A 20953-nucleotide genomic window follows, 5' to 3' on the forward strand; every position below is an offset into this window, starting at 1 on the left:
TCCGGTGTATAAGACGACTGGGCGTATAAGACGACACCCAACTTTTCCAGTTAAAATATAGAGTTTGGGATATACTCGTCGTATAAGAAATACAACCCGGCATATAAAACAACCCCTGACTTTTGAGAAGATTTTCCTGGATTAAAAAGTAGTCTTATACGCAGGAATATAATGTACAGTATATACCACCCTGTATCAAATGATCACAGGGCGGTCTACAACATAAAACACAAATGCCAACACATAACATAATATCTAGACAAATAAAGTTATAGGATTTCAATTTCATACAGGCAGCACACATCTTATGCGAGGGTTTCATTCCGGGGGTCCAAGCATATCACAATGATGCATGAAGCCAGGAATGGGGGGAGAAGGGCTGTGGCAGGGTCCTAGAGCCCTCCCACCTCCTTTCCAGCTCTGGGAAGTAGGCACAGAGGGTCTGGCACTATCCCAGAACCCCTGCACCACCTTCACAAAGCCAGGTAAGCCTCTGAACGCAGCTTTGGCTGGGTGGGAGGAAAATAAATAGAAAATGAGTTTACTCCGCTTTCCATGAGCCAACTCCTAGGGACTGAGGTCCCTTTGCCCCCCCTAAAATATTTGAGGGGGCTGCCCCCCAAAAAATGATGGGCATTGCCATTCAAATGGTGTGTGTGTGTCTTGTGATTGATTATGCACTCCAATATTTTATTCAAGTTGGCACTCTGCCGCTCTCCATTTATTTATGCAATTGTGTAAGTAAAATGAATGTAAGATGCACATCATCTTACATTACATTATTTTTATGGGAGCATTAAGTATCCGAGTTTCCTTTGTGCAGAAGTTAGGCTTCTCTGATACAGACTTTGGAGTTTTGAAAGATGAAGAGCAGCAGGAAAGAGGTTCTGTTGCATCATTTGTTTCCCACTATTTAAATGGGAGAAGGTTTTTTACTCACTTACCATAAGCATATTTCATCTGGCAGAAATTGGTGACGCTTCCTAGTATCCTTTCTTTGCAGACACACTTTTCTAGCCAGGGAATCGCAGGCCAGTGTTGAAGGAGGGAGGGTCACATTAAGAAAGTGGGGTCGGGTGAGTTCGGCAAAGAGAGAAATCAAGTTATTTTCATGTACACATGCACATACACTTTCAAATATTGGAATGTTTTGTTGCTATTGTTTATTCTTTTATTAACTATTTATGAAATTTCTATACTCCCCTTTAAGTAAGGTTCACAGGGCAGTTTACAATGTAAAAGCACAAAAATACATACTAAACACACAGTTTAAAAGGCCATGACAGAGCTCCATCACATAGGGCCTGTGCCAAACCCAGGCCTAAACCCTGATTGAAATGAATCCAGAAAATTAGTTTCCTCCAAGAACGCCTAGATCTGGCCCAAGAACCTTGCCCAAGAAGGTGAGTATGTCTTATTAAAATAGGTTTTAAAGAGAAATCATTTATTTGCAAATAGGATGCTTAAATGGCAAAAGTGAAACACCGCCCTATCTAGCCAAGCTTTCTAAGTAGGAAGCAAAACACTCTGCATGGAAATTATCACACTTATAATATATATATGCTAAATAAAAAGCAAGTCAGAGATCAGACTCAAGTACCCTTCAGTCACTACAGACAATTACTTACGACAAACACAATTATAAGGTTCTGTAAGGCTGGAACTTATTTTAGGAGTTCTTCAGTTTTATAAGGTTCTATGTCAGAAGGCAAATTTGGTGCCTGCAGCACATAATATGTTGCCATGAAAGTTAGCAGACTTTCTACCAAGGGGTGCGGAGGTTTGGTTTGGATTGCATTAAAACGCTACCTAATTTGCTTTTTCCAAAATAATATGTGAAATCACAGCTAAAGTTGCACTTCCATGAATTCTGTGCTGCAGTTCTCCAACCAAATAATGTGTATAAATATGTGTCTGTTTGGGGAAAGCGTGCATCAAAATGCATATATTGCTGAAAACAACACTAAAAAATACATTGCGTTAGGAAAAAATTAGCAGAAATGTATATATTAGGATGAATGCACACAAAAATGAGGATGGGCTTTTCTTATTTATAAGTGCAAATTGATGCAGAAATGTGGAGAACTGAACTCAAAACTGGAAAAACGAGACACTGAAATTAACAGATTTGTCCATTTCTATTTCTAGCCTTAGGGACCCAGGTGGCGCAGTGGTTAAACCACTGAGCCTAGGGCTTGCTGATCAGAAGGTCGGCGGTTCGAATCCCTGTGATGGGGTGAGCTCCTGTTGCTTGGTCCCAGCTCCTGCCAACCTAGCAGTTCGAAAGCACGTCAAAATGCAAGTAGATAAATAGGAACCGCTACAACGGGAAGGTAAACGGCGTTTCCATGTGCTGCTCTGGTTTGCCAGAAGCGGCTTTGTCATGCTGGCCACATGACCTGGAAGCTATACGCCGGCTCCCTCGGCCAATAATGCGAGATGAGCGCGCAACCCCAGAGTCGGTCACGACTGGACCTAATGGTCAGGGGTCCCTTTACCTTTACCTTTATTTCTAGCCTTAGCTAGCATTTTCTAAATAAAGCCACGGGTATTTCTACAGCTACTCTGTAAATCTATAACGCTCCAATGAATTGTAAAAGTAGTAACTGGCACCTGTCCATTTCGTGCAACGATATAAATCCATACCTGGATGTCTTAGTGCCGAAAACCCTTGCTCATGGTCATTCCACTGCCACTCATCTTCAGTTTCATTGGCTGGTGTTTGAATAAGGTCAGGGATTCTTCCACCAATGGGAATGTTGAAAAAAGCCTGATTGTCGTAACTGGGAAGAAGAGGACAACAGAACAAATGGAAATGGCACTTAGATCATAGGATATGGTATTGAATCATAAGGTAACCTCTGCTTCATTCACTTACTACTCAATGACAGAGAGGCAATGCTAGCACCAAAGTTTTGATAAGCAAAGTTAAGCAAGGGACATTTCTAAGAACCAATCGTTAGTGATTTCTGTGCAGAAAGATGCACTGATATTTTCTGCATCCTTCAATTAGGCAACAATATCCTAATCCCAATCAAGGACTGAACCAGCCTAGGGATTCTGAACATTATCAGTTCGTGATAAGGAGTTTGCTTACTTGCTGAGGCATTCTCCAGTGTGCTTGTCACAGTCTCTGGCACAGTCACAAGGCTGGCAGCCATTCTCTCCAAATCCCCAATAGCCCAAGAGGCACCGGTCGCATTTGGGGCCTGCAACGCCTGGTTTGCAGAAGCAGAATCCTGTCTTTGGGTGGCATTTCCAGCTCTGGTTGAAAGTCGTGTTCACTGAGCCCATGAGGTGGCAGGAGCAAGCTGAATGAGAAAGGGCAGTATGGAATGGAGAGAATTAATCGACAGTCACCTGCCGGGACAGAATCCCCGCAAGGGCTTTATGTCAGATGCATAAACACAACATTCTTGGAATAGACTGCTTGCCCTTTAACTTCTTTTATAACCAAGAGACATTAGACCCAGGCCTTATTCCTAAGCTCTGCAAAGTTCTTTCTCAAACCCTACCAGGTTTTAATGATGGACTGAAAAAAACATGTTAGGAGGGTCGATGTTGGTGGACCCATACGTAAGGCTGGCAAGCAATCTGGACCCCCTCAAGTCAGTTTCAGCCAAGGTAAAAGAAAATATGATTAAGCTTACTCAGACTGGTATTTATATCCATCACAACTTTGTAGGATGTTAGCGTCCGGAGATAACAAATACTGGAGAGGGTGCAAGGGCCCCTGGTTTATTCTTCCTTATGTGGTAGTCCTGTCCCAAAGCTGCTTTGTTTTGTCAGAAAGTGTTCCAAGAAACTGAATGCATAACTAATCGGAAACTTTCATCTGACCTTAAACTTGCTCTTCTTTCTATTTTTGATTCTGGATCGGTAACAGTGTTACGTAAAATTCTAGCTCCAAGTTGCATTCCTGGCCCCCATGTGCATCAGTGGAGTCCCGTGCATAAGCCAACCTCGTTACGCCCCTTCCCCATTACACCCCCTTTTCCAGCCACTTCCTGGTCCATGAAAGTGAGCGTGTGCATGCTCACGCATCAATTGGACACGTGTAAAACAGTCACTGTCTGTATATACCTAATTGTGGCGGCTAAATTGATTATCTCCAAACGATGGAGACTTGTTGATGGAATGGTTTGTCCAAATTTGGACTTTGGCATTAATTAAATGTTTGACACATGGACTCCGAGCGTAGTGGAATGAACACACTTCTGACAAGTTTAATGCTGTTTGCTTCAGTTTTCCTATCTATGCTACAACAAAAGAAAATGGCTTTCATCCATCTAGTACACATAGCCATATGTGAAACGGCACTTGTGTCAAGCCAGCCAGATTGGGTGTGAGTAGGGTTGCCAGACTCAATAGAGGACAGGACTTCTGTGCCTTTAATTGCCCTGCTCTCTTTTGAGTCTGGAAACCTTAAAGAGAAACCAGCAGACCCTTTGCTTGGAAATTAAACAAAGGGTCTGCTGGTTTCTCTTTAAGGTTTCCAGACTCAAAAGAGAGCAGGGCAATTAAAGGCACAGAAGTCCTGTCCTCTATTGAGTCTGGCAACCCTAGGTGTGAGTGTCCTTCTTCTTTCTGTATTTCTTGCTCCTACACAATCAGTTTTCAAATCATGCATTTTCAGGTGACGATGATTTACTACTTCTATCCCGCCCATGTGACTAGGCTGCCCCGGCCACTTTGGGTGGCTTCCAACAGAATATAAAAAACACAGTCAACCAGAAAGTGACAAGCCTTGGCTGGTACCCTGAATGCACTTAGGTGGCTTCAATCCTATTGAAGGTGTTAGTGGAAATTAAGCTAATCCCTGGTTAGCAGAATTGCAACTTTAAGGCCAAAATTGACATGGAATGGGAGATCTGTGATTGGATCTCCAGACATTTCTCTCTCCCTCCCTCCCTCCCTCTCTCTCTCTTTCTCTCTCTCTCTCTCTCTCTCTCTCTCTCTCTCTCTCTCTCTCTCTCTCTCTCTCTCCCTCTGTGTGTGGTTTTCAAGGGGAGAGGACTTTTTGCTCCATTTCCCCATGCTGTTTCCCCCCAATGAAGTGTTAGCCCTGCACAGGAAATAACACACGCTCCTGAATCAGTCCTATGTTTACCCCCTCCCACCATAAGGACTAATAGCAGCTTGGTGGGCATGATTTAGAATAGGAAATGGAATGTGGGAGAGGGTTGAGCCAGGGCCAGCCCAATACATTTTGCTGACTGAGGCAAAGGACAAGATGCGGTCACTCTCATTCCATGGACAAATCCAGCCTAAGTTGCAGCTGGCTCTTACTTCAACACTGACAAGGGAGGCAGAGTCCTCCACCACACCAGAGGGCAGCAGGCCGGCTCACGTAGCTCTGTCTGCACGCCACCCCTCCGCATTTGCCGCCCTTCAGTGCTTGCTTCACTTTGCCTAACAGTAGGGCCGGTTCTAAATTAAGCACCCTGTCCCTCACTAGTGTTGCTCGAATACAGGCATAGGCAAACTCGGCCCTCCAGATGTTTTTGGACTACAACCACCACGATCCCTAGCTAGTCAGGGATGATGGGAATTATAGTCCCAAAACATCTGGAGGTCCAAGTTTGCCTATGCTCTAATGAAAAATTGGAGCCCTGTTTCACTGCAAAAAAGAAAAAGAAAGTCAGGAAATCTGTTCATGCATTCCTGTGTCATGTCAGATGTAGACCTTACAGCAGGCATCCCCAAACTGCAGCCCTCCAGATGTTCTGACCTACAACTCCCATGATCCCTAGCTAACAGGACCAGTGGTCGGGGAAGATGGGAATTGTAGTCCAAAACATCTGGAGGGCCGAAGTTGGGGGATGCCTGCCTTACAGAAACCAAAGCTGTTTTCCCAGCCACTTGCTGACTGGTTGCAAGCAAGGTGAGTGTGCAATGCCCCATCTGCCCCAATGTGCATGTCCGTCCTTCCACCCAGCAAAATACCAAAAGAGTTCAAGAAAGTTCAGGGATGAGCAGAGGTGACAGGAAGGGGAAGGCAGGATCATGTTTATGTGTTTGCTGTTTGGGCCAGTTTATTTCCTTTCACTTCATGTTGCAGGAATGTCTGTGCATCCCTACCAATGAGAACTCTGCGGAGGAGGATTTGGCCAACACCAGAGCATTCGGACTGTTATACAACACATTTTCCCTCTTACTGGTGATTAAGAGAGAATGCGTTCGATTATTGTGACTAATGCTGAGAGATTCCTTCTGAGCAGAGAGCCCTCTTCGCTTTTCTTCTCAGGAGCCCGGGGGCCTTTTTCAGCTTAACTGAGGGACTTTGCTCTGGATGGAAGAACACTCTTAAAGCAAGCTTTTCACAGAGGGATTAATGGGGTATTTCATTCAGCTTTCCCCCTCGGCCTTTCCTTCTCCAACCCAGTGCCCACGGGAGAGACAATGGCAGTTTCCATGCCCTCTCTCCCTCCCCCAAAGCATTTCTTCCTTTCTCATAATGGGGCTGAGAACTCCATTGCTCATCCCACAAACATCTGTGCAATCTGCTGTGACAAATTTGTTATTTTCCTCTTTGGTATCCGCAGCATTTTTAAAATGATTTTTAATTTGTAAGCCGGTGCATATTTAACATGACATTTCTCAGCCAAAATAAGCTGAGGATATGAGTTACTGGTACATCGCAAACCCTCTGGTCTTTTGCTGAAGGTCAGCAGGACAGGGTGTGGCACAAATCAGAATTGTGAGATAGGATGGTCTTCTATTTGTTATCATGGACAATGCCCAGTTAGTAGGACAAGTAGTTACTAAAGCCCAGTTAGTAGCACCCACGTGGGTGGCGCTGTGGGTTAAACCACAGAGCCTAGGGCTTGCTGATCAGAAGGTCGGCAGTTTGAATTCCCGCAATGGGGTGAGCTCTCATTGCTCGGTCCCAGCTCCTGCCAACCTAGCAGTTCAAAAGCACATCAAAGTGCAAGTAGATAAATAGGTACTGCTACAGCGGGAAGGTAAATGGTGTTTCCGTGTGCAGCTCTGGTTCGCCAGAAGCGGCTTTGTCATGCTGGCCACATGACCTGGAAGCTGTACGCCGGCTCCTTCAGCCAATAATGCGAGATGAGCGCCGTAACCCCAGAGTCACTCACGACTGGACCTAAAGGTCAGGGGTCCCTTTACCTTTACCTTAGTAGGACCAGGAGTAGCTGGTAAGCCTGTGTTGCTCTGTCTCTGAACATGGTGTGACGAAGCTGCTTACTGAGAGGTGGAAGGGCAGGGCAGAAGGAGCTTGGCATGGTGCGGGCATTATGGCGGAGACAACCCAATGTTTCGGCCACTGCATCTGTGCTGTGCCAAACTTCTGATGCCTTTCCCCTCCACCTCTCACTAGGTGGCACTACCACCTCACCTGTGCAGCTCCATTGGCTGCTACTGAGTAGAACTGTGCAAATAGAAAGGGGGCACAGGGTGGCAACCATGAGTTCTCCCCCCACATACACGTTCAGCAAAACTTGTGAAGGAGCCTTTGTACAAACTTGATATACGTAGGCTCTGCATGCTTGATATGTGACAGAAGAGACTTTTCCCACAGAATGCGCGAACAGGGAGCAGAACTTGTTGGAGAACTGAAAGGAATAATTTGAATCTGACATATTTTTCAAATACTGCCAAACTCTGTATGTGAAGTTTCAAGTAAGGATTCAAAAATAGCACCTCAGATTTTACTTCACAAGTCAGGTACTTCAGACTTGTTCGCATCTTGTCTGTTTTGATTTTTGCAGGGGGCAAACTATGACATATCGGAAGCAATCAAATACAGCAGTTGTAGCGTGGAAGTCAAACGGAGTCCATTCTGGAAGTCCGTTTGACTTCCAAAACGTTCGGAAACCAACATGTGGCTTCTGATTGGCTGCAGGAACCCCCTACAGCCAGTCGGAATCCGTGGAAGCCGCGTTGGGCATTGGGCTTCCAAAAATAGTTTGCAAACTGGAATACTCACTTCCGGGTTTGTGGCGTTTAGGAGCCAAACTGTTTGAGAACTAAGCTGTTCGAAAACCAAGGTAGGCTGTACTAAATACTAATGCACATGTCAAAGACTTGCATGTCAGTTAAAATCCTGAGCAATCTTTTTGAAGAAGAAGAAGAAGAAGAAGAAGAAGAAGAAGAAGAAGAAGAAGAAGAAGTCTAAAACGTGGCTCAATAACTGCTTTTGTTCCTGTGTTTTTGATCTGTTTTATATTTGTTTTATGGTTCTCCTTTGTAGGCTGTTTTGGAAATCTAGATTAATAAAATTTTATTTTCTAAAAAAAACATTGTATGTCAGCCACCAAATACTGTAAAGAACAAACCATCAATGCATACCAGCTATCAAATATTACCAAATGCTTTTACTAGACTTGCTGACTATCACATAATTTTAATGATCAAATACTGAAATCAAATCCCACTGGGTATCAAATACTGATTGTGATTTTCTGTGAATATTCAGAAAAAATTCAGAGGATATCTGGAAAGCATTGAAACATCAGTATTCCCAGAAGTGAATGCTGAAGAAAATATTTGCGAGAAGATTTGTCTTAGCTCTACTTTTTACTTTGTAGAGCTAAGGCAGCCATATCAGATCAAAAGCCATTGGGAAAACTGAACTTCAATTTTATTCAAGTTAGCTGTTTTCTGGTAGATTCCTTAGGAAATAATGGTTTTGCTCCCCTGCTGCTCTTTAAGTTAGAGAACATTTACCCCACTTTGGTATTCGGGCACAAATCTTTCAACTGCTCTGAGGTTTGAAATCTAATCTTGTGGTAGGGTGGCTTTACAAAGCTTACTTTCCCCAAGACTTATCAAGAGTTAAGAGAAAGGAGCTACAGGAGAAATCACTGGGTGTCATGCAATATGATCAGGTACACCGATAGGTTAGCTCGGCAGCTCCTCGTTCCCTGTGCTTTCACGAAAGGTTAAAAGTTGGTGAACAGGGCAGGAAGGGGGGGCCTAGGCTGAGCCAGCACTAGCATTTCAGAAGAGGCAAACACAAAAGAGCAGAAACAGAGGAAGTGTTGTGAACGGGGCCATTCAAGCAATACGGGGGGACTATGGAAATTACAGCGCAAGAAGCATAAGAGTTCAAAGGAAACCTGGATCAGGTCTACCAAAGTAGCAGCAAAAGACCAGAAGCAAGGCAGTAGGGTGGAGACAGATATAGGAATAGGAAAAGAGGAGACTGACATTGTACTTCAAATGACAGGTGTGCTTCCTAGCGAATCAAACAGTGGCCCAGCAGTCTGTCTTGCCCTGCACTGAAATTCAGAATTTCCTTCTTTTTCGGGTGCTGCATGGATCCCAAAGCATTTATCAGTTTGTTTGCTTCCACTTCCATTTTTTGAAAGGAAACTTATTAGAATGCAAAGCTGTTCCAGTGACTGGGGGAACATTTCGTATGTCATGATGGCATCCCTGATCAGCATGTATTGCTGGTTTCTCCTACAAATGGGCAGAACCATTTTTTATACCAGAGCTTGACCCTAGAGAAGGACAGGCATACAGCGATGGCACTTTGAGATAGGCTCTACCAGTTTGTACATGTTGTAACCCCCCCCCCCCGGTCAAATTCACTGGTGATTTTGAATCAATCAGTTACTTTACTGTATAGAAATATGACTAATACAATTGTGCTGGTGACTTACATTTAACAGTGGGGAAGAAATTCAGTCCAGTTTTCTTTTTAATATCTAATTCACATTTCTCAAATGAATATCGCAAGCGGAAATGCAGCTATCATTCCAAATTTGCGCTTCTCTGAATTTTGCAATTCAGTTTTCCAACAAAATAATGTGTATTAAAATGCACATGTTTGGGGGAAGGGTACATAAAATGCATGTGTTTGGGAAATAACATACAAAAATACATTACCTTAGGGGAAATTGTTTGCAGAAAGGTGTGTATTAGTCACACAAAGTGCATACAAAAATGTGTCCTTCAGGCCTTGTATACCTGAAGGAGCATCTCCACACCATTGTTGAGCCTGGACACTGAGATTCAGCTCCGAGGGCCTTCTGGTGGTTCCATCATTGTGAGAAGTGAGGTTACAGGGAACCAAGCAGAGGGCCCTGTGGAACGCCCTCCCATCAGATGTCAAGGAGATAAAGAACTGCAAAACCTTTTGAAGACATCTGAAGGCAGGCTTATATTGGGAAGCTTTTAATATTTGATGCCTAGTTGTGTTTTTATACTATGTTGGAAGCCACCCCTAGTGGCTGGGGCAACCTAGTCAGATGGGTGGGGAATAAATTTATTATTATTATTATTATTATTATTATTATTATCATTATCATTATTATTATTGGTTACAGGTAGGTAGCCGTGTTGGTCTGGGTCGAAATAAAATAAAAAAATTCCTTCAGTAGCACCTTAAAGACTTAAAAAACTCAGTTGGTCTTTAAGGTGCTACTGAAGGAATTATTATTATTAATTATTATTATTATTATTACTATTAGAGAAATTCACATTAGAATGCCAAAGAACTTTCATGACTTTAAAAGCAACAGCACTCCAGCCTGCTGCAGAAATGTGAAGAAATAAATTTAAGATGGAAAGAAAAAGTGAAATCCAAATTGACAGACCCCCCCCATCCCCACTTACGTTTGCAAATCTCCGGCGAAGACATGGGTTTGGCTTTGTCTCTGTAAAAACCAGGCTTGCACCTTTGACACCGGTAGCCCTCTGTGTTGTGCTTGCAGTTGTCACAGACACCTCCACTCTGCTTCCCTGATGCCAACCAGACGCTCAGGTCAAAATGGCAGCTCTCAGCATGACTGTGGCAGCGACACTCTGTCCAGAGCCCAGGGGTGAGGGGGAGAGGGAAAAGAAGGAGGAGCATCGTGATTCTTACTCACATTGTAGTACAAGGGAATAGAACTTGAATGTGTGTGGGGGGGGGTTCCTCTTGTGGATTTATTTAGCCCTAACATTTTAGTTAAGAGCAATGAAACGCTGGGGAAAGGGGTAAAGAAAAACCGATGACATGAGTGGTGTTTTCTGGTCAACTGCTTTGAGGGTTGTTGTTGCTGTTGTTTTACAGCCAAGGGGTATATAGAGTTTTATGAAACAAACAAATAAATTATTCCTTTTACATTTTCCTCAATCGGTATGAGTTAAGAAAAGACAGGATTTGCAGGGGTAGGGCAGAGACTGACAAATTTAACTCCTTTGTGCTGGTAAAGGTAAAGGTAAAGGGACCCCTGACTGTTAGGTCCAGTTGCGGACGACTCTGGGGTGGCGGCGCTCATCTCGCTTTACTGGCCGAGGGAGCCGGCGTACAGCTTCCAAGTCATATGGCGAGCATGACTAAGCCACTTCTGGCGAACCAGAGCAGCACACGGAATCGCCGTTTACCTTCCCGCTGTAGTGGTACCTATTTATCTACTTGCACTTTGACGTGCTTTCGAACTGCTAGGTGGGCAGGAGCAGGGACTGAGCAACGGGAGCTCACCCCGTCGCGGGGATTCGAACCGCCGACTTTCTGATCGGCAAGCCCTAGGCTCTGTGGTTTAACCCACAGCGCCACCCGCACCCCATTTGTGCTGATAACCAAGCACTTATTGTAATCATATTTGCAAAACTGATTCCATATAAAGCTTGTTGCCTTTTGTTAGTATATAAGATGTAAAACATGAGAAGAGCTTCACCCAGCCCACCCTGTTCTGATAAAAGCGGGTGTAAATATTGCCTCTGGGGCTGCATCTAGCATGAAGGATCTGTGGTGTTCAGTCCTCGTCCCTCAAATACCCCACCCCACCCCACCTCAACTACTTTAAACCGGAATCTTTTTTGGAACAGTGACTTGTACATTAGGCCAATAAAAGTAAAAATGGCCAATGACAGACACATCTCCATCCAGGCCACTAACTGCTCCATAGTTTTAAGATGAAAGGATCCCTAGAAGTTAGAATTTTAATTATGGAAACCTTAAACCTCTAGAGATGAGCCACTTTAATTCTGATTCAAAAAACCTTACTGTAACTGGAGTTTTGCTTTATCCAATGTATTCTTTTCAAACAGTATTTCAGCTAACATACCCATTCCGAATATATTATTTTCTGAGGAACGATGGTAGGACTTTTACCATGAAATGAAGTACTACTCTTCGACGAAATGAAATAAAACTAGAAAGCCTCTAAATTCTGTGAACCGCCCTGAGACCTGCATATATAGGGCGGTACAGTGGAACCTCGGTTTATGAACACCTTGGTTTACGAATTTTCGGTTTACGAACGCCGCGGACCCATCTGGAACAGATTAATTCACTTTCCATTACTTTCAATGGGAAAGTTCGCTTCAGTTTATGAACGCTTCAGTTTATGAACAGACTTCCGAAACCAATTACACCCATGCTTCGGGTTAAGTACGCTTCAGGTTGAGTACTCCGCGGACCCGTCTGGAACGGATTAATCCACTTTCCATTACTTTCAATGGGAAAGTTTGCTTCAGTTTATGAACGCTTCAGTTTATTAACAGACTTCCGGAACCAATTGTGTTCATAAACCGAGGTACCACTGTATATAAATCCAATAAGTAATAATAATAATAATAGATAAATAAATAAATCTACAATGGTACCTGCTGGGAAACAGATGAACTTTTAAAAAATCTGTATATTTCCCCCTGCCTTCATCGTAGGCCAAAACTCTAGTAAGCAATGCTAGGGCAAAATCTCTTCGAAAACCAGAGCTTTGCTCTTTGTACCCTATTTTACAATATATCACATAGGCCAACCACATTTGCTCACACACATAGAGAGAGAGACTGAAAGGAGTTTCAGGCAGTTGCTTGGCAATCCCATTCCCCATCTGTCGCTAGAGCACCGTAAATCCAGACTCCATGAATTGGCTGTTATCGGGCTTTGCTGCTGGGTGGAAAGATGGATTACATTGCAACCCTTCATCTCTACCCTCTCTTCGCCATACCCACATACTTCTGCATTCATTTGGTGTCCCTGTTTTTCCATCGCCTGGCTCCCATGGCTGGTCATTGTACAGTGGCGCGCACCTCTCACAATGCTGCCCTGCAGTGTTATGTCTGCACATGCACTTCCCATGGACCTGTCAAAGAAAGCAACAACAACACACACATTCAGAAAATGGTAAAGCGCTAAAATGCACTAGCTAAGAGGTCTTTTTGGTGGAAGAACATGCATTCATTGCATCCCAAAGGGCTGCTCATTGGAACCCTCTCCACTTGGACGTCCAAAATTTGGAAGGGGCAGAGGGACGGCGACTCCTCCTGCTCCTTTCCCAAGCCCAAAGCTCCAGGCCCCATTCGCTTGGAGCCTCTTTCGGCAGTTCCAAGATGGATGGCGGCGGCAATTTCTTGAAACAGCCCGATCTAGACCTACTGGAGAAGGCCTAGCTACAGGCCTACAGGTGACATGCTGAAAGAAATGTGCCCCTATTCTTCCTTCCGAGGAGAAGAAATGAAACCTCAAGGGTCTGAAAAATCTGCAAAAATCTGAATCCTCACCTAATGCAGAAGTGTGTCATTAGCTCTCGCTCGGCCACCTCTTTGAGATCAAGCCGACTTGGGTTTTAGCAGGACACACAGGCGCCGGCAGCCTAAAATAATTATTTAGTGAGGGTTGCAAAAGGAGAGAAATTGCTTCAAGTACCATTTGTTTTCATTGCTGAAAGCCTAGTTCACTTTATTTTCCTTTTTCCTCACATTTTCAAATGTCTTTCTCTCTTTTGTTTTCAAATGTGATTTTTAAAATATGGAAGAGGACTCCCAGTCATCCCCCTCTGTATTGGTTGTGAAATGAATGAAAGTTGAACTGAATGGACCCCACTGAGTTCAATTTTCCAGTCGTCAAACACCCCCCCTGCACCCCTGAATTCCTTCCACCGCCCCCTCTTGCACATGGGGTTGGGGTACCAAATGTTGTAGCCATGCAGCCATCTTCTGCCTCACTGCATATTATATACAAAAGTGGAGCCTGAGATTTCAGTTCAGACTGAGGCATGAATCTAATCTAAATCCCTTTAATCTTGCTAGTAATGCCACTGGCAGTTCTCTGTGGTGTTTAAAAGGGGGGGTTGCGTTTCATCTGCTGCAAGGCCCTATAACATGTCGTTGCAGGTGAGAAACTGGTGAGAAGCATTCTTAAAAAATTAAATTTATAGACGCATCTCCTCTACGCTCCTCTCTGCTACCCTTCACCAGCTAGCTCCCTACAGCAACCCCCCCCCACCTCCTCTCCCTCTTTCCTAATCCCTTCAGATCAGATATGAGGACACAGGCTACATGGCTGATGCCACTGCTCCTCTAGAGCCAGCTGGCAGATTTTCTGTGCCCAGAACAGTTTGCTGCCTCCTCACGGAAGACTGAGCAGAGACTTCGGGGTATGCATTTCTCTCCCTCTCTGCACTTGGCTGTAGTCAGCCTCAGGGGAGGATGGAGGGGACAGAGTACATTGTACAGGAAGCCTCTAGGGAATCGTAGAAGAATGCCTGTGTTCAAAACCCTGAACCTGCTTATAATTTAAGAAGGGAGAAAGAAAGAAAGAAAGAAAGAGAAAAAAAGACAGAAAGACAGAAAGAAAGAAAGAAAGAAAGAAAGAAAGAAAGAACAGTTGAATAACTGTCACCTTAGTATTTCAGTGTGTGAAGCCTTCTTTTAAACCACATAAGTTATACAGTCATACCTTGGAAGTCGAACAGAATCTGTTCCGGAAGTCCATTCAACTTCCAAAATGTTCAAAAACCAAAGCATGGCTTCTGATTGGCTGCAGGAAGCTCCTGCAGCCAATCAGAAGCCGCAGAAGCCCCATCGGACGTCCAGCTTCCGAAAAGTTGTTCGAAAACTGGAACACTCACTTCTGGGTTTGGATCATTCGGGAGCTGATTTGTTCGGAAGCCAAGGCATTTGAGATCCAAGGTACGACTGTATATCAAGCAGAGATGGGTCAATGGGTCAATTTTGGTTTCTCACAGTTCCTCACTTTTCCATCTTAAGTTTGGTTCTCTACGTTTCTAAATCAATTCCACCCCTCTCAAAAAGTTTAGCATTTTGGGGTGGATAATACATGTTTGTAAACAATTATGCCTACTATACAGAAAATAACGTTTCCTGGTATAATGCATTGCCATGTGTTGTTATCGTGACTATCTACTTGTGCCTTATAGGCCTCCTTCCGGCAACTCCTGCAGCCAAGCTGGTGCCAAATATATTGCTCTGCTTTCCTTTGGACCACATCAGCGAGGCTGAGACGGGGGTCTTGTTGTCTGGGCAGCCCAGGACCTCCATACACACTGCGCAGTCTTGCGCCCTACGGAGGTCACTTTGGTGCTGCTAATGCAGAGACCTGACTTCACCCCTGAAGGCACACTCCATTGTCTCTCAAAACAGACAGACGCCAGCAACAACCCAAGTACAGTGGTACCTCTACTTACGAATAACTCTATTTATGAATTTTTCTACTTACAAATGGAGCTCCGTCCGCTATCTTGGATGCGGTTTAGATAGGATTTTTTTCTACTTATGAATTTTTAGATAGGGTTGCTTCGACTTACGAATTTTTTCTCCCAATGCATTCCTATGGGATTCGACTTACAAATTTTTTCGACTTACAAATGTGTTTTCGGAACACATTAAATTCGTAAGTAGAGGTACCACTGTATATGCATTTTTGTACACATCATTCAGAGCAGTATGAGTCTCAAAGGATGAATGCGTTTCGATTTGCATATTGCTTCAGAAAGTGCAAATCAAATAAATTTGTTGTCAAATGTGAACTGAATCAAATTTCTCCCCCATCCCTAATACCAAGTGCAGGACTGGGGGAAAAAGTTGGATAGGATAAAACAGGAACAAGAAAACCACAATTTGGTGCCAAGGAAAAAATTATAAATCAATCCTGTTGAATGCTAGGGACTTTCTGGTTAATTCAGAAGTAAAACATTTTAAGCCAGATGAGTCACTTAAAAAAACAAACAAACAAGCAGCCTTGAGAACCATGTAGACTTCATTCCTCTGCATGTCTGACATAACAGACACTTTGAAAGAGAAATATTCCCATATCTTTTTGATTGGATAAAGAACTGGTGGCTTAAAAAAACAAAAGCATTATTTGCTTGCTGGCTATATAAAATTGGGAAGCAATTTGGCAGCACTGATAGGACTAACATTCCTACATAATTTATACTTAGCTATAGCTATACCGATCAGAAGGTCAGCGGTTCGAATCCCTGTGACGGGGTGAGCTCCCGTTGCTTGGTCCCAGCTCCTGCCAACCTAGCAGTTCGGAAGCACGTCAAAATGCAAGTAGATAAATAGGAACCGCTACAGCGGGAAGATAAACGACGTTTCCATGTGCTGCTCTGGTTTGCCAGAAGCGGCTTTGTCATGCTGGCCACATGACCTGGAAGCTATACGCCGGCTCCCTCGGCCAATAATGCGAGATGAGCGCGCAACCCCAGAGTCGGTCACGACTGGACCTAATGGTCAGGGGTCCCTTTACCTTTTACCTATAGCAGCATTATAAATATTATTATTTATTGAATTTCTATACCTCACTTCATCCAAGGATCACTGAAGTTCGCCACAGCAAGACAAGAGGGAACCCTTGGTCTAATCTGGCATATTTCTTTTCATGTTTGAGTGCTGGGATGTGGGGAGGCAGAAAAACAGCAGTAGGCCCAGCCCATAAGCTACATGGGCTTAGTCTATTTTCTGAACAAGACTTCTAGACTGTGAGATTTTACAGAGCTCTCAAAAGAGTTCAGCAAGATCTTATGATATCCTACTGGAAGCCACCGCTGCAACCATGTGACCCCAGCAAGTGAGGCACTGGTTCAACAGGCATGGTTGGGTGGGGTGGGGACAGCACCTTCCCATTTTGCCTCAGGCGGCAAAAAAAGACAGGTCACCCCTGGGTATGCTTTAGCATGTATGTACAAGTGTAAACTCTAGCCCGGCCTATTTGGGGCCTTGGCCCCACTCACTATCAAATTCCCTCTGACTTTTTGGGGTTGGCTTAGCAGGGGTCAGCAAACTTTTTCAGCAGGGGGCCGGTCCACTGTCCCTCAGACCTTGTGGGGGGCCAGACTATATTTTGGAGGGGGGGAAATGAACAAATTCCTATGCCCCACAAATAACCCAGAGATGCATTTTAAATAAAAGGACACATTCTACTCATGTAAAAACATGCTGATTCCCGGACCGTCCGCAGGCCGGATTTAGAAGGCGATTGGGCCGCATCAGGCCCCCAGGCCTTAGTTTGGGGACCCCTGGCTTAGAGCACCCAAGAAACAGAACCAGGATTTGGCTTAGCAGACGCAAGGACTATGCAGATGGTGCCAGACCCCTACTCTATATATGGCCTCTGTTGAAGTCAAGGCAAGCAGAGACCCAATGCTCTCCACTCATGACGTCCCTGAAATATGCATGTCCTTCCTTCCACACACACACTCACCATAACGATAGGCATTTTGCTGGTAGATAATAACCGGCATCTTGAATAATCCCCAGAAGCTAACTGGCAGCAAACGGAATTGAGCAAGAAGAGGATTAATGTGCTCCCTGTGATCTGCTCTTGTCACAACGTTTTGATTTCTGGACCTCAATCAAGAATTCCTTTTGTTCCCAGCCATCATAATTATGATGGTAAAGTAATGGAAACTGGAGTTTCATGGCGGGGTGGGAAGGAGCACATTGGCTGGAACATTTCTGACGCAGGCTATTGTGACCCAGACTTGTGTTTCCATTTGGTTTCATTTTATCCTTCCTTCCTCTTCTGCTTCTCCACATAGCCTCTTTTATCCTGCTTGATGATTCCTACTGTTGTTGCTACCACTGGTGCTATTTCTTGGCTGTCATTAGTCAATGGGGGCGGGGGTATGGCCCATTGACTGAAGTTTGGGTACTGGAACCTTTCCAGAACTGGGCATCTGTTGCCGATTCACTGAAAATGTTTGTCATTTGGCTACATGTTCACTTTGTACTGCTGCCAAAGCAATTTTGGACACAGAGAGATTTGCATATCATCATCAGCAAGTCACTTGCAGGCCCCAAGGAACGGGCAAGAATTCATATTGGGTTTCATGCAAACCAATAGAATTTCTCACCTGCCCGGGAGTTGGGCAACAACTTCCTCCAGGTGAAAAAGCATATTCAGTAGGACAGGATGGAAGTGTTACCTGAGCTCCTGTCTTCTAACACAGATGAATGAAAGGGAAACTTTGGGCCTGTTTACATATTCAAGAATCAGGCATTATCTGAAGCCTTGCACAGATATTCAGTAAATGTGTTGTGTGTGTAAGCAGGGTTGGGACTGCTCATTCTGTTCCTGTGCAGTCTGCTCATTCTGTTCCTACACAGCCATATTCACCGGCAGAGAACAGCAACAGGTAACAATGACCTCTGATATAACACATTAGTTGAAGAGTACAATGGGGGGAAATGTAGGATATAACAAACCAAGTTTTTGACCTTTTGTTATTCCAGAAGATTCTAGAACAATTCTTGTTTCCAATGCCTTTTGACTGTTCCAATCTAAATTGATTGCTTCTTTCTTTTTTTTAAAAAAATGTGTTTAATAGCAAAAAATTCCTTTACTGAAGACACAAGGCCAATTAAACCAGTTTATCAGCCTTTACAAGTGTTTCCAATCAAATGTCTCTCTACCGGCAGGATTAGTGCTGATTTTCCACAGGAGATGAAAGTAGCCACAAGGTCGCAATTAAATGATTAAAATAACCAAAATCCACCAGTAGCCAAGCGGTTAAGCAATCAAACCAGTCCCCTTTTAAATGTCCCATAGACATTCCTTTGAATATTTATTTAATCAATTAAATCACACTTTTGTTCCTGGAGGAGCTAACTTACATTTAGAAGACATCTAAAGGCAGCCCTGTTCAGGGAAGTTTTTAATGTGTGACATTTTAATGTATTTTAGATCTTTTTTGGAAGCCACCCAGAGTGGCTGGGGGGGGGTAACCCCTGGCCAAATGGGTGGGGTACAAATAAAATATTTATTAATTATTAATTATTATTAGTATGTAAACTGGGCATGTGGGTGTGTTTCCACTTTTCACCAAAAAAGCTTGACCGATTGAGGTCAAATTTTGACACAACATCACATGCAAATGACCGAAAGCTATAGGAAAGTTTGCTAAGACAGATGTCACACCGCCAGGTAAAACCCCCAAACCCCCAAAACCCTGTGTTTCAAAACACATCACTCAGACGAAAATGCATGCTGGGAAAAAACCAGGTTGCAAACCAGCACCCTCTAGTGGTGGCTACACTGGTACTGCACCTATAAAACCTTCCCTCTCAACAACACCTCAGCTCCTGTTTACATACTAGGCTGAAGCCTTTACAGACTAAGCAGAATGGAGGTACTGACTTGCCTGGGTGGGGGTTGGGGGGAGGAGGGGATGGGATAGGTCAGGACACGGTGGGACCAGTCACAGGGATGATCCGGGGGTGGGGGGAAGAGGGGGCGTGATATGTCATGGGTCGGGACAGGGTGGGGGGAATCACAGGGATAAGCCAGGGGTGGAGGGAGGAGGGGCGGGATACATCATGGATCGGCACAGGGTGGGGGAAATCACATGGATGAGCCACAGCAACACATGGCAGGGCCAGCTTGTGTGTGTGTGTGTGTGTGTGTGTGTGTGCGCGCGCGCGCATACAAACATTACTGGGCATCCTATGTCCATGTACTTCAGATCTAGTTTTCGCCTTGGCCTTCTTATTAGCTGAAACTTCTATATAGCTTTCCAGGCTTTGATAGATCTTTTGGAGTGGACATTCTGCTTGGTATCTGGTTGCCTTTGCAGCCAAATGGCCCCAATATGGCTTCTCACTTCTCCTATGCCCTGGTTTTGTTTTTTGAATAAGAGTTGGTCATTTGCTTTCTTTTCTGTTTGGACTAAATGACCTTGGTAACTGTTTGTAACCTTGCAACTGCTAATGGATGGACCACCCCAATTCCAGCTTGACACAGATATTAGCCTTGGGTACATTCCTGCATGGTGACAGAACTACTCATACTTTCGGGTCACATTGTTCGGATGCCTGATTATCGTCTTCCAAAGCAACTACTCTATTCCTGACTCAAGAATGGAAAGTGAAATACTGGGGGACAGCAAGAGGTTTAAAGATGCTCTCAAGGCAAATCTTTTTTTAAAAAGTAATGTAAGTACTGATAACTGGGAAATACTGGCCTGTGAGTGCTCCGACTGGAGAACAGCATTTACCAAAGGTGTCATGGACTTTGAAGAAACACAAACTCAGGCCGAAAAGGAGAAAAGAGCTAAGAAGAAGGCACATTTGGCAAACCCTCACCATGATCAACTCCCGCCTGGAAACCTATGTCCCCACCATGGAAGGATGTGTAGATCCAGAATTGGCCTCCACAGCCACTTACAGACTCACTGCTAAGACCATGTTCATGAAAGACAATCTTACTCGGCTACGAGTAATTGCCAAAGAAGAACTCATACTTTTTTTACTCAGCCACACTACTGTGGCTCTGGTGCCTATCATTTTCATTACAATTATAAGGACTTGGTCCTTGTTTGGGGCTTGTTCACACATTATAGCAGGCATCCCCAAACTTCGGCCCTCCAGATGTTTTGGACTACAATTCCCATCTTCCCCGACCACTGGTCCTGTTAGCTAGGGATCATGGGAGTTGTAGGCCAAAACATCTGGAGGGCCGCAGTTTGGGGATGCCTGCATTATAGTAAGGCATAAACCTACACCTGGTTGTTAGGAATATCGCAGGGAGCCACTGCTGTCCTTCTTTTACCAGGCTAATATGTAGGTAGCAGGTTTTTCTAACAAAGACTTTTCCAGCTGCTTTCCACCTGTTCCGGATAGAAATCAAATGCACATTTATAATTAATCTAGATTCCCAATGGAAGAAAAGCAGTCTGTGGAAGGTGGTGATCTGGAGTGGGAAAACAGCCCCCAGAGGAAGGGTTTAAAATCTGTATTACCAACTACT

At 44.2% G+C, this 20953-nt stretch overlaps 1 protein-coding gene across 1 annotated transcript in view; it reads right to left on the minus strand.

Moving 5' to 3' along the window:
* LOC118080763 (netrin-4-like) overlaps positions 1-20953 on the minus strand; it is a 67121-nt gene that overhangs the window by 13478 nt on the left and 32690 nt on the right. The window contains exons 4-8 of the mRNA XM_035106497.2: positions 12920-13046; positions 10588-10776; positions 3098-3311; positions 2647-2783; positions 945-1013 (exon numbers count right to left, since the gene is read on the minus strand). Of these exons, the coding sequence (XP_034962388.1) occupies positions 945-1013; positions 2647-2783; positions 3098-3311; positions 10588-10776; positions 12920-13046 (736 nt within the window). The remainder of the gene's footprint in view (positions 1-944; positions 1014-2646; positions 2784-3097; positions 3312-10587; positions 10777-12919; positions 13047-20953) is intronic.

The sequence above is a fragment of the Zootoca vivipara genome, chromosome 2 (assembly GCF_963506605.1).
Source record: "Zootoca vivipara chromosome 2, rZooViv1.1, whole genome shotgun sequence".
In the NCBI taxonomy this organism is placed as follows: Eukaryota; Metazoa; Chordata; class Lepidosauria; order Squamata; family Lacertidae; genus Zootoca; species Zootoca vivipara.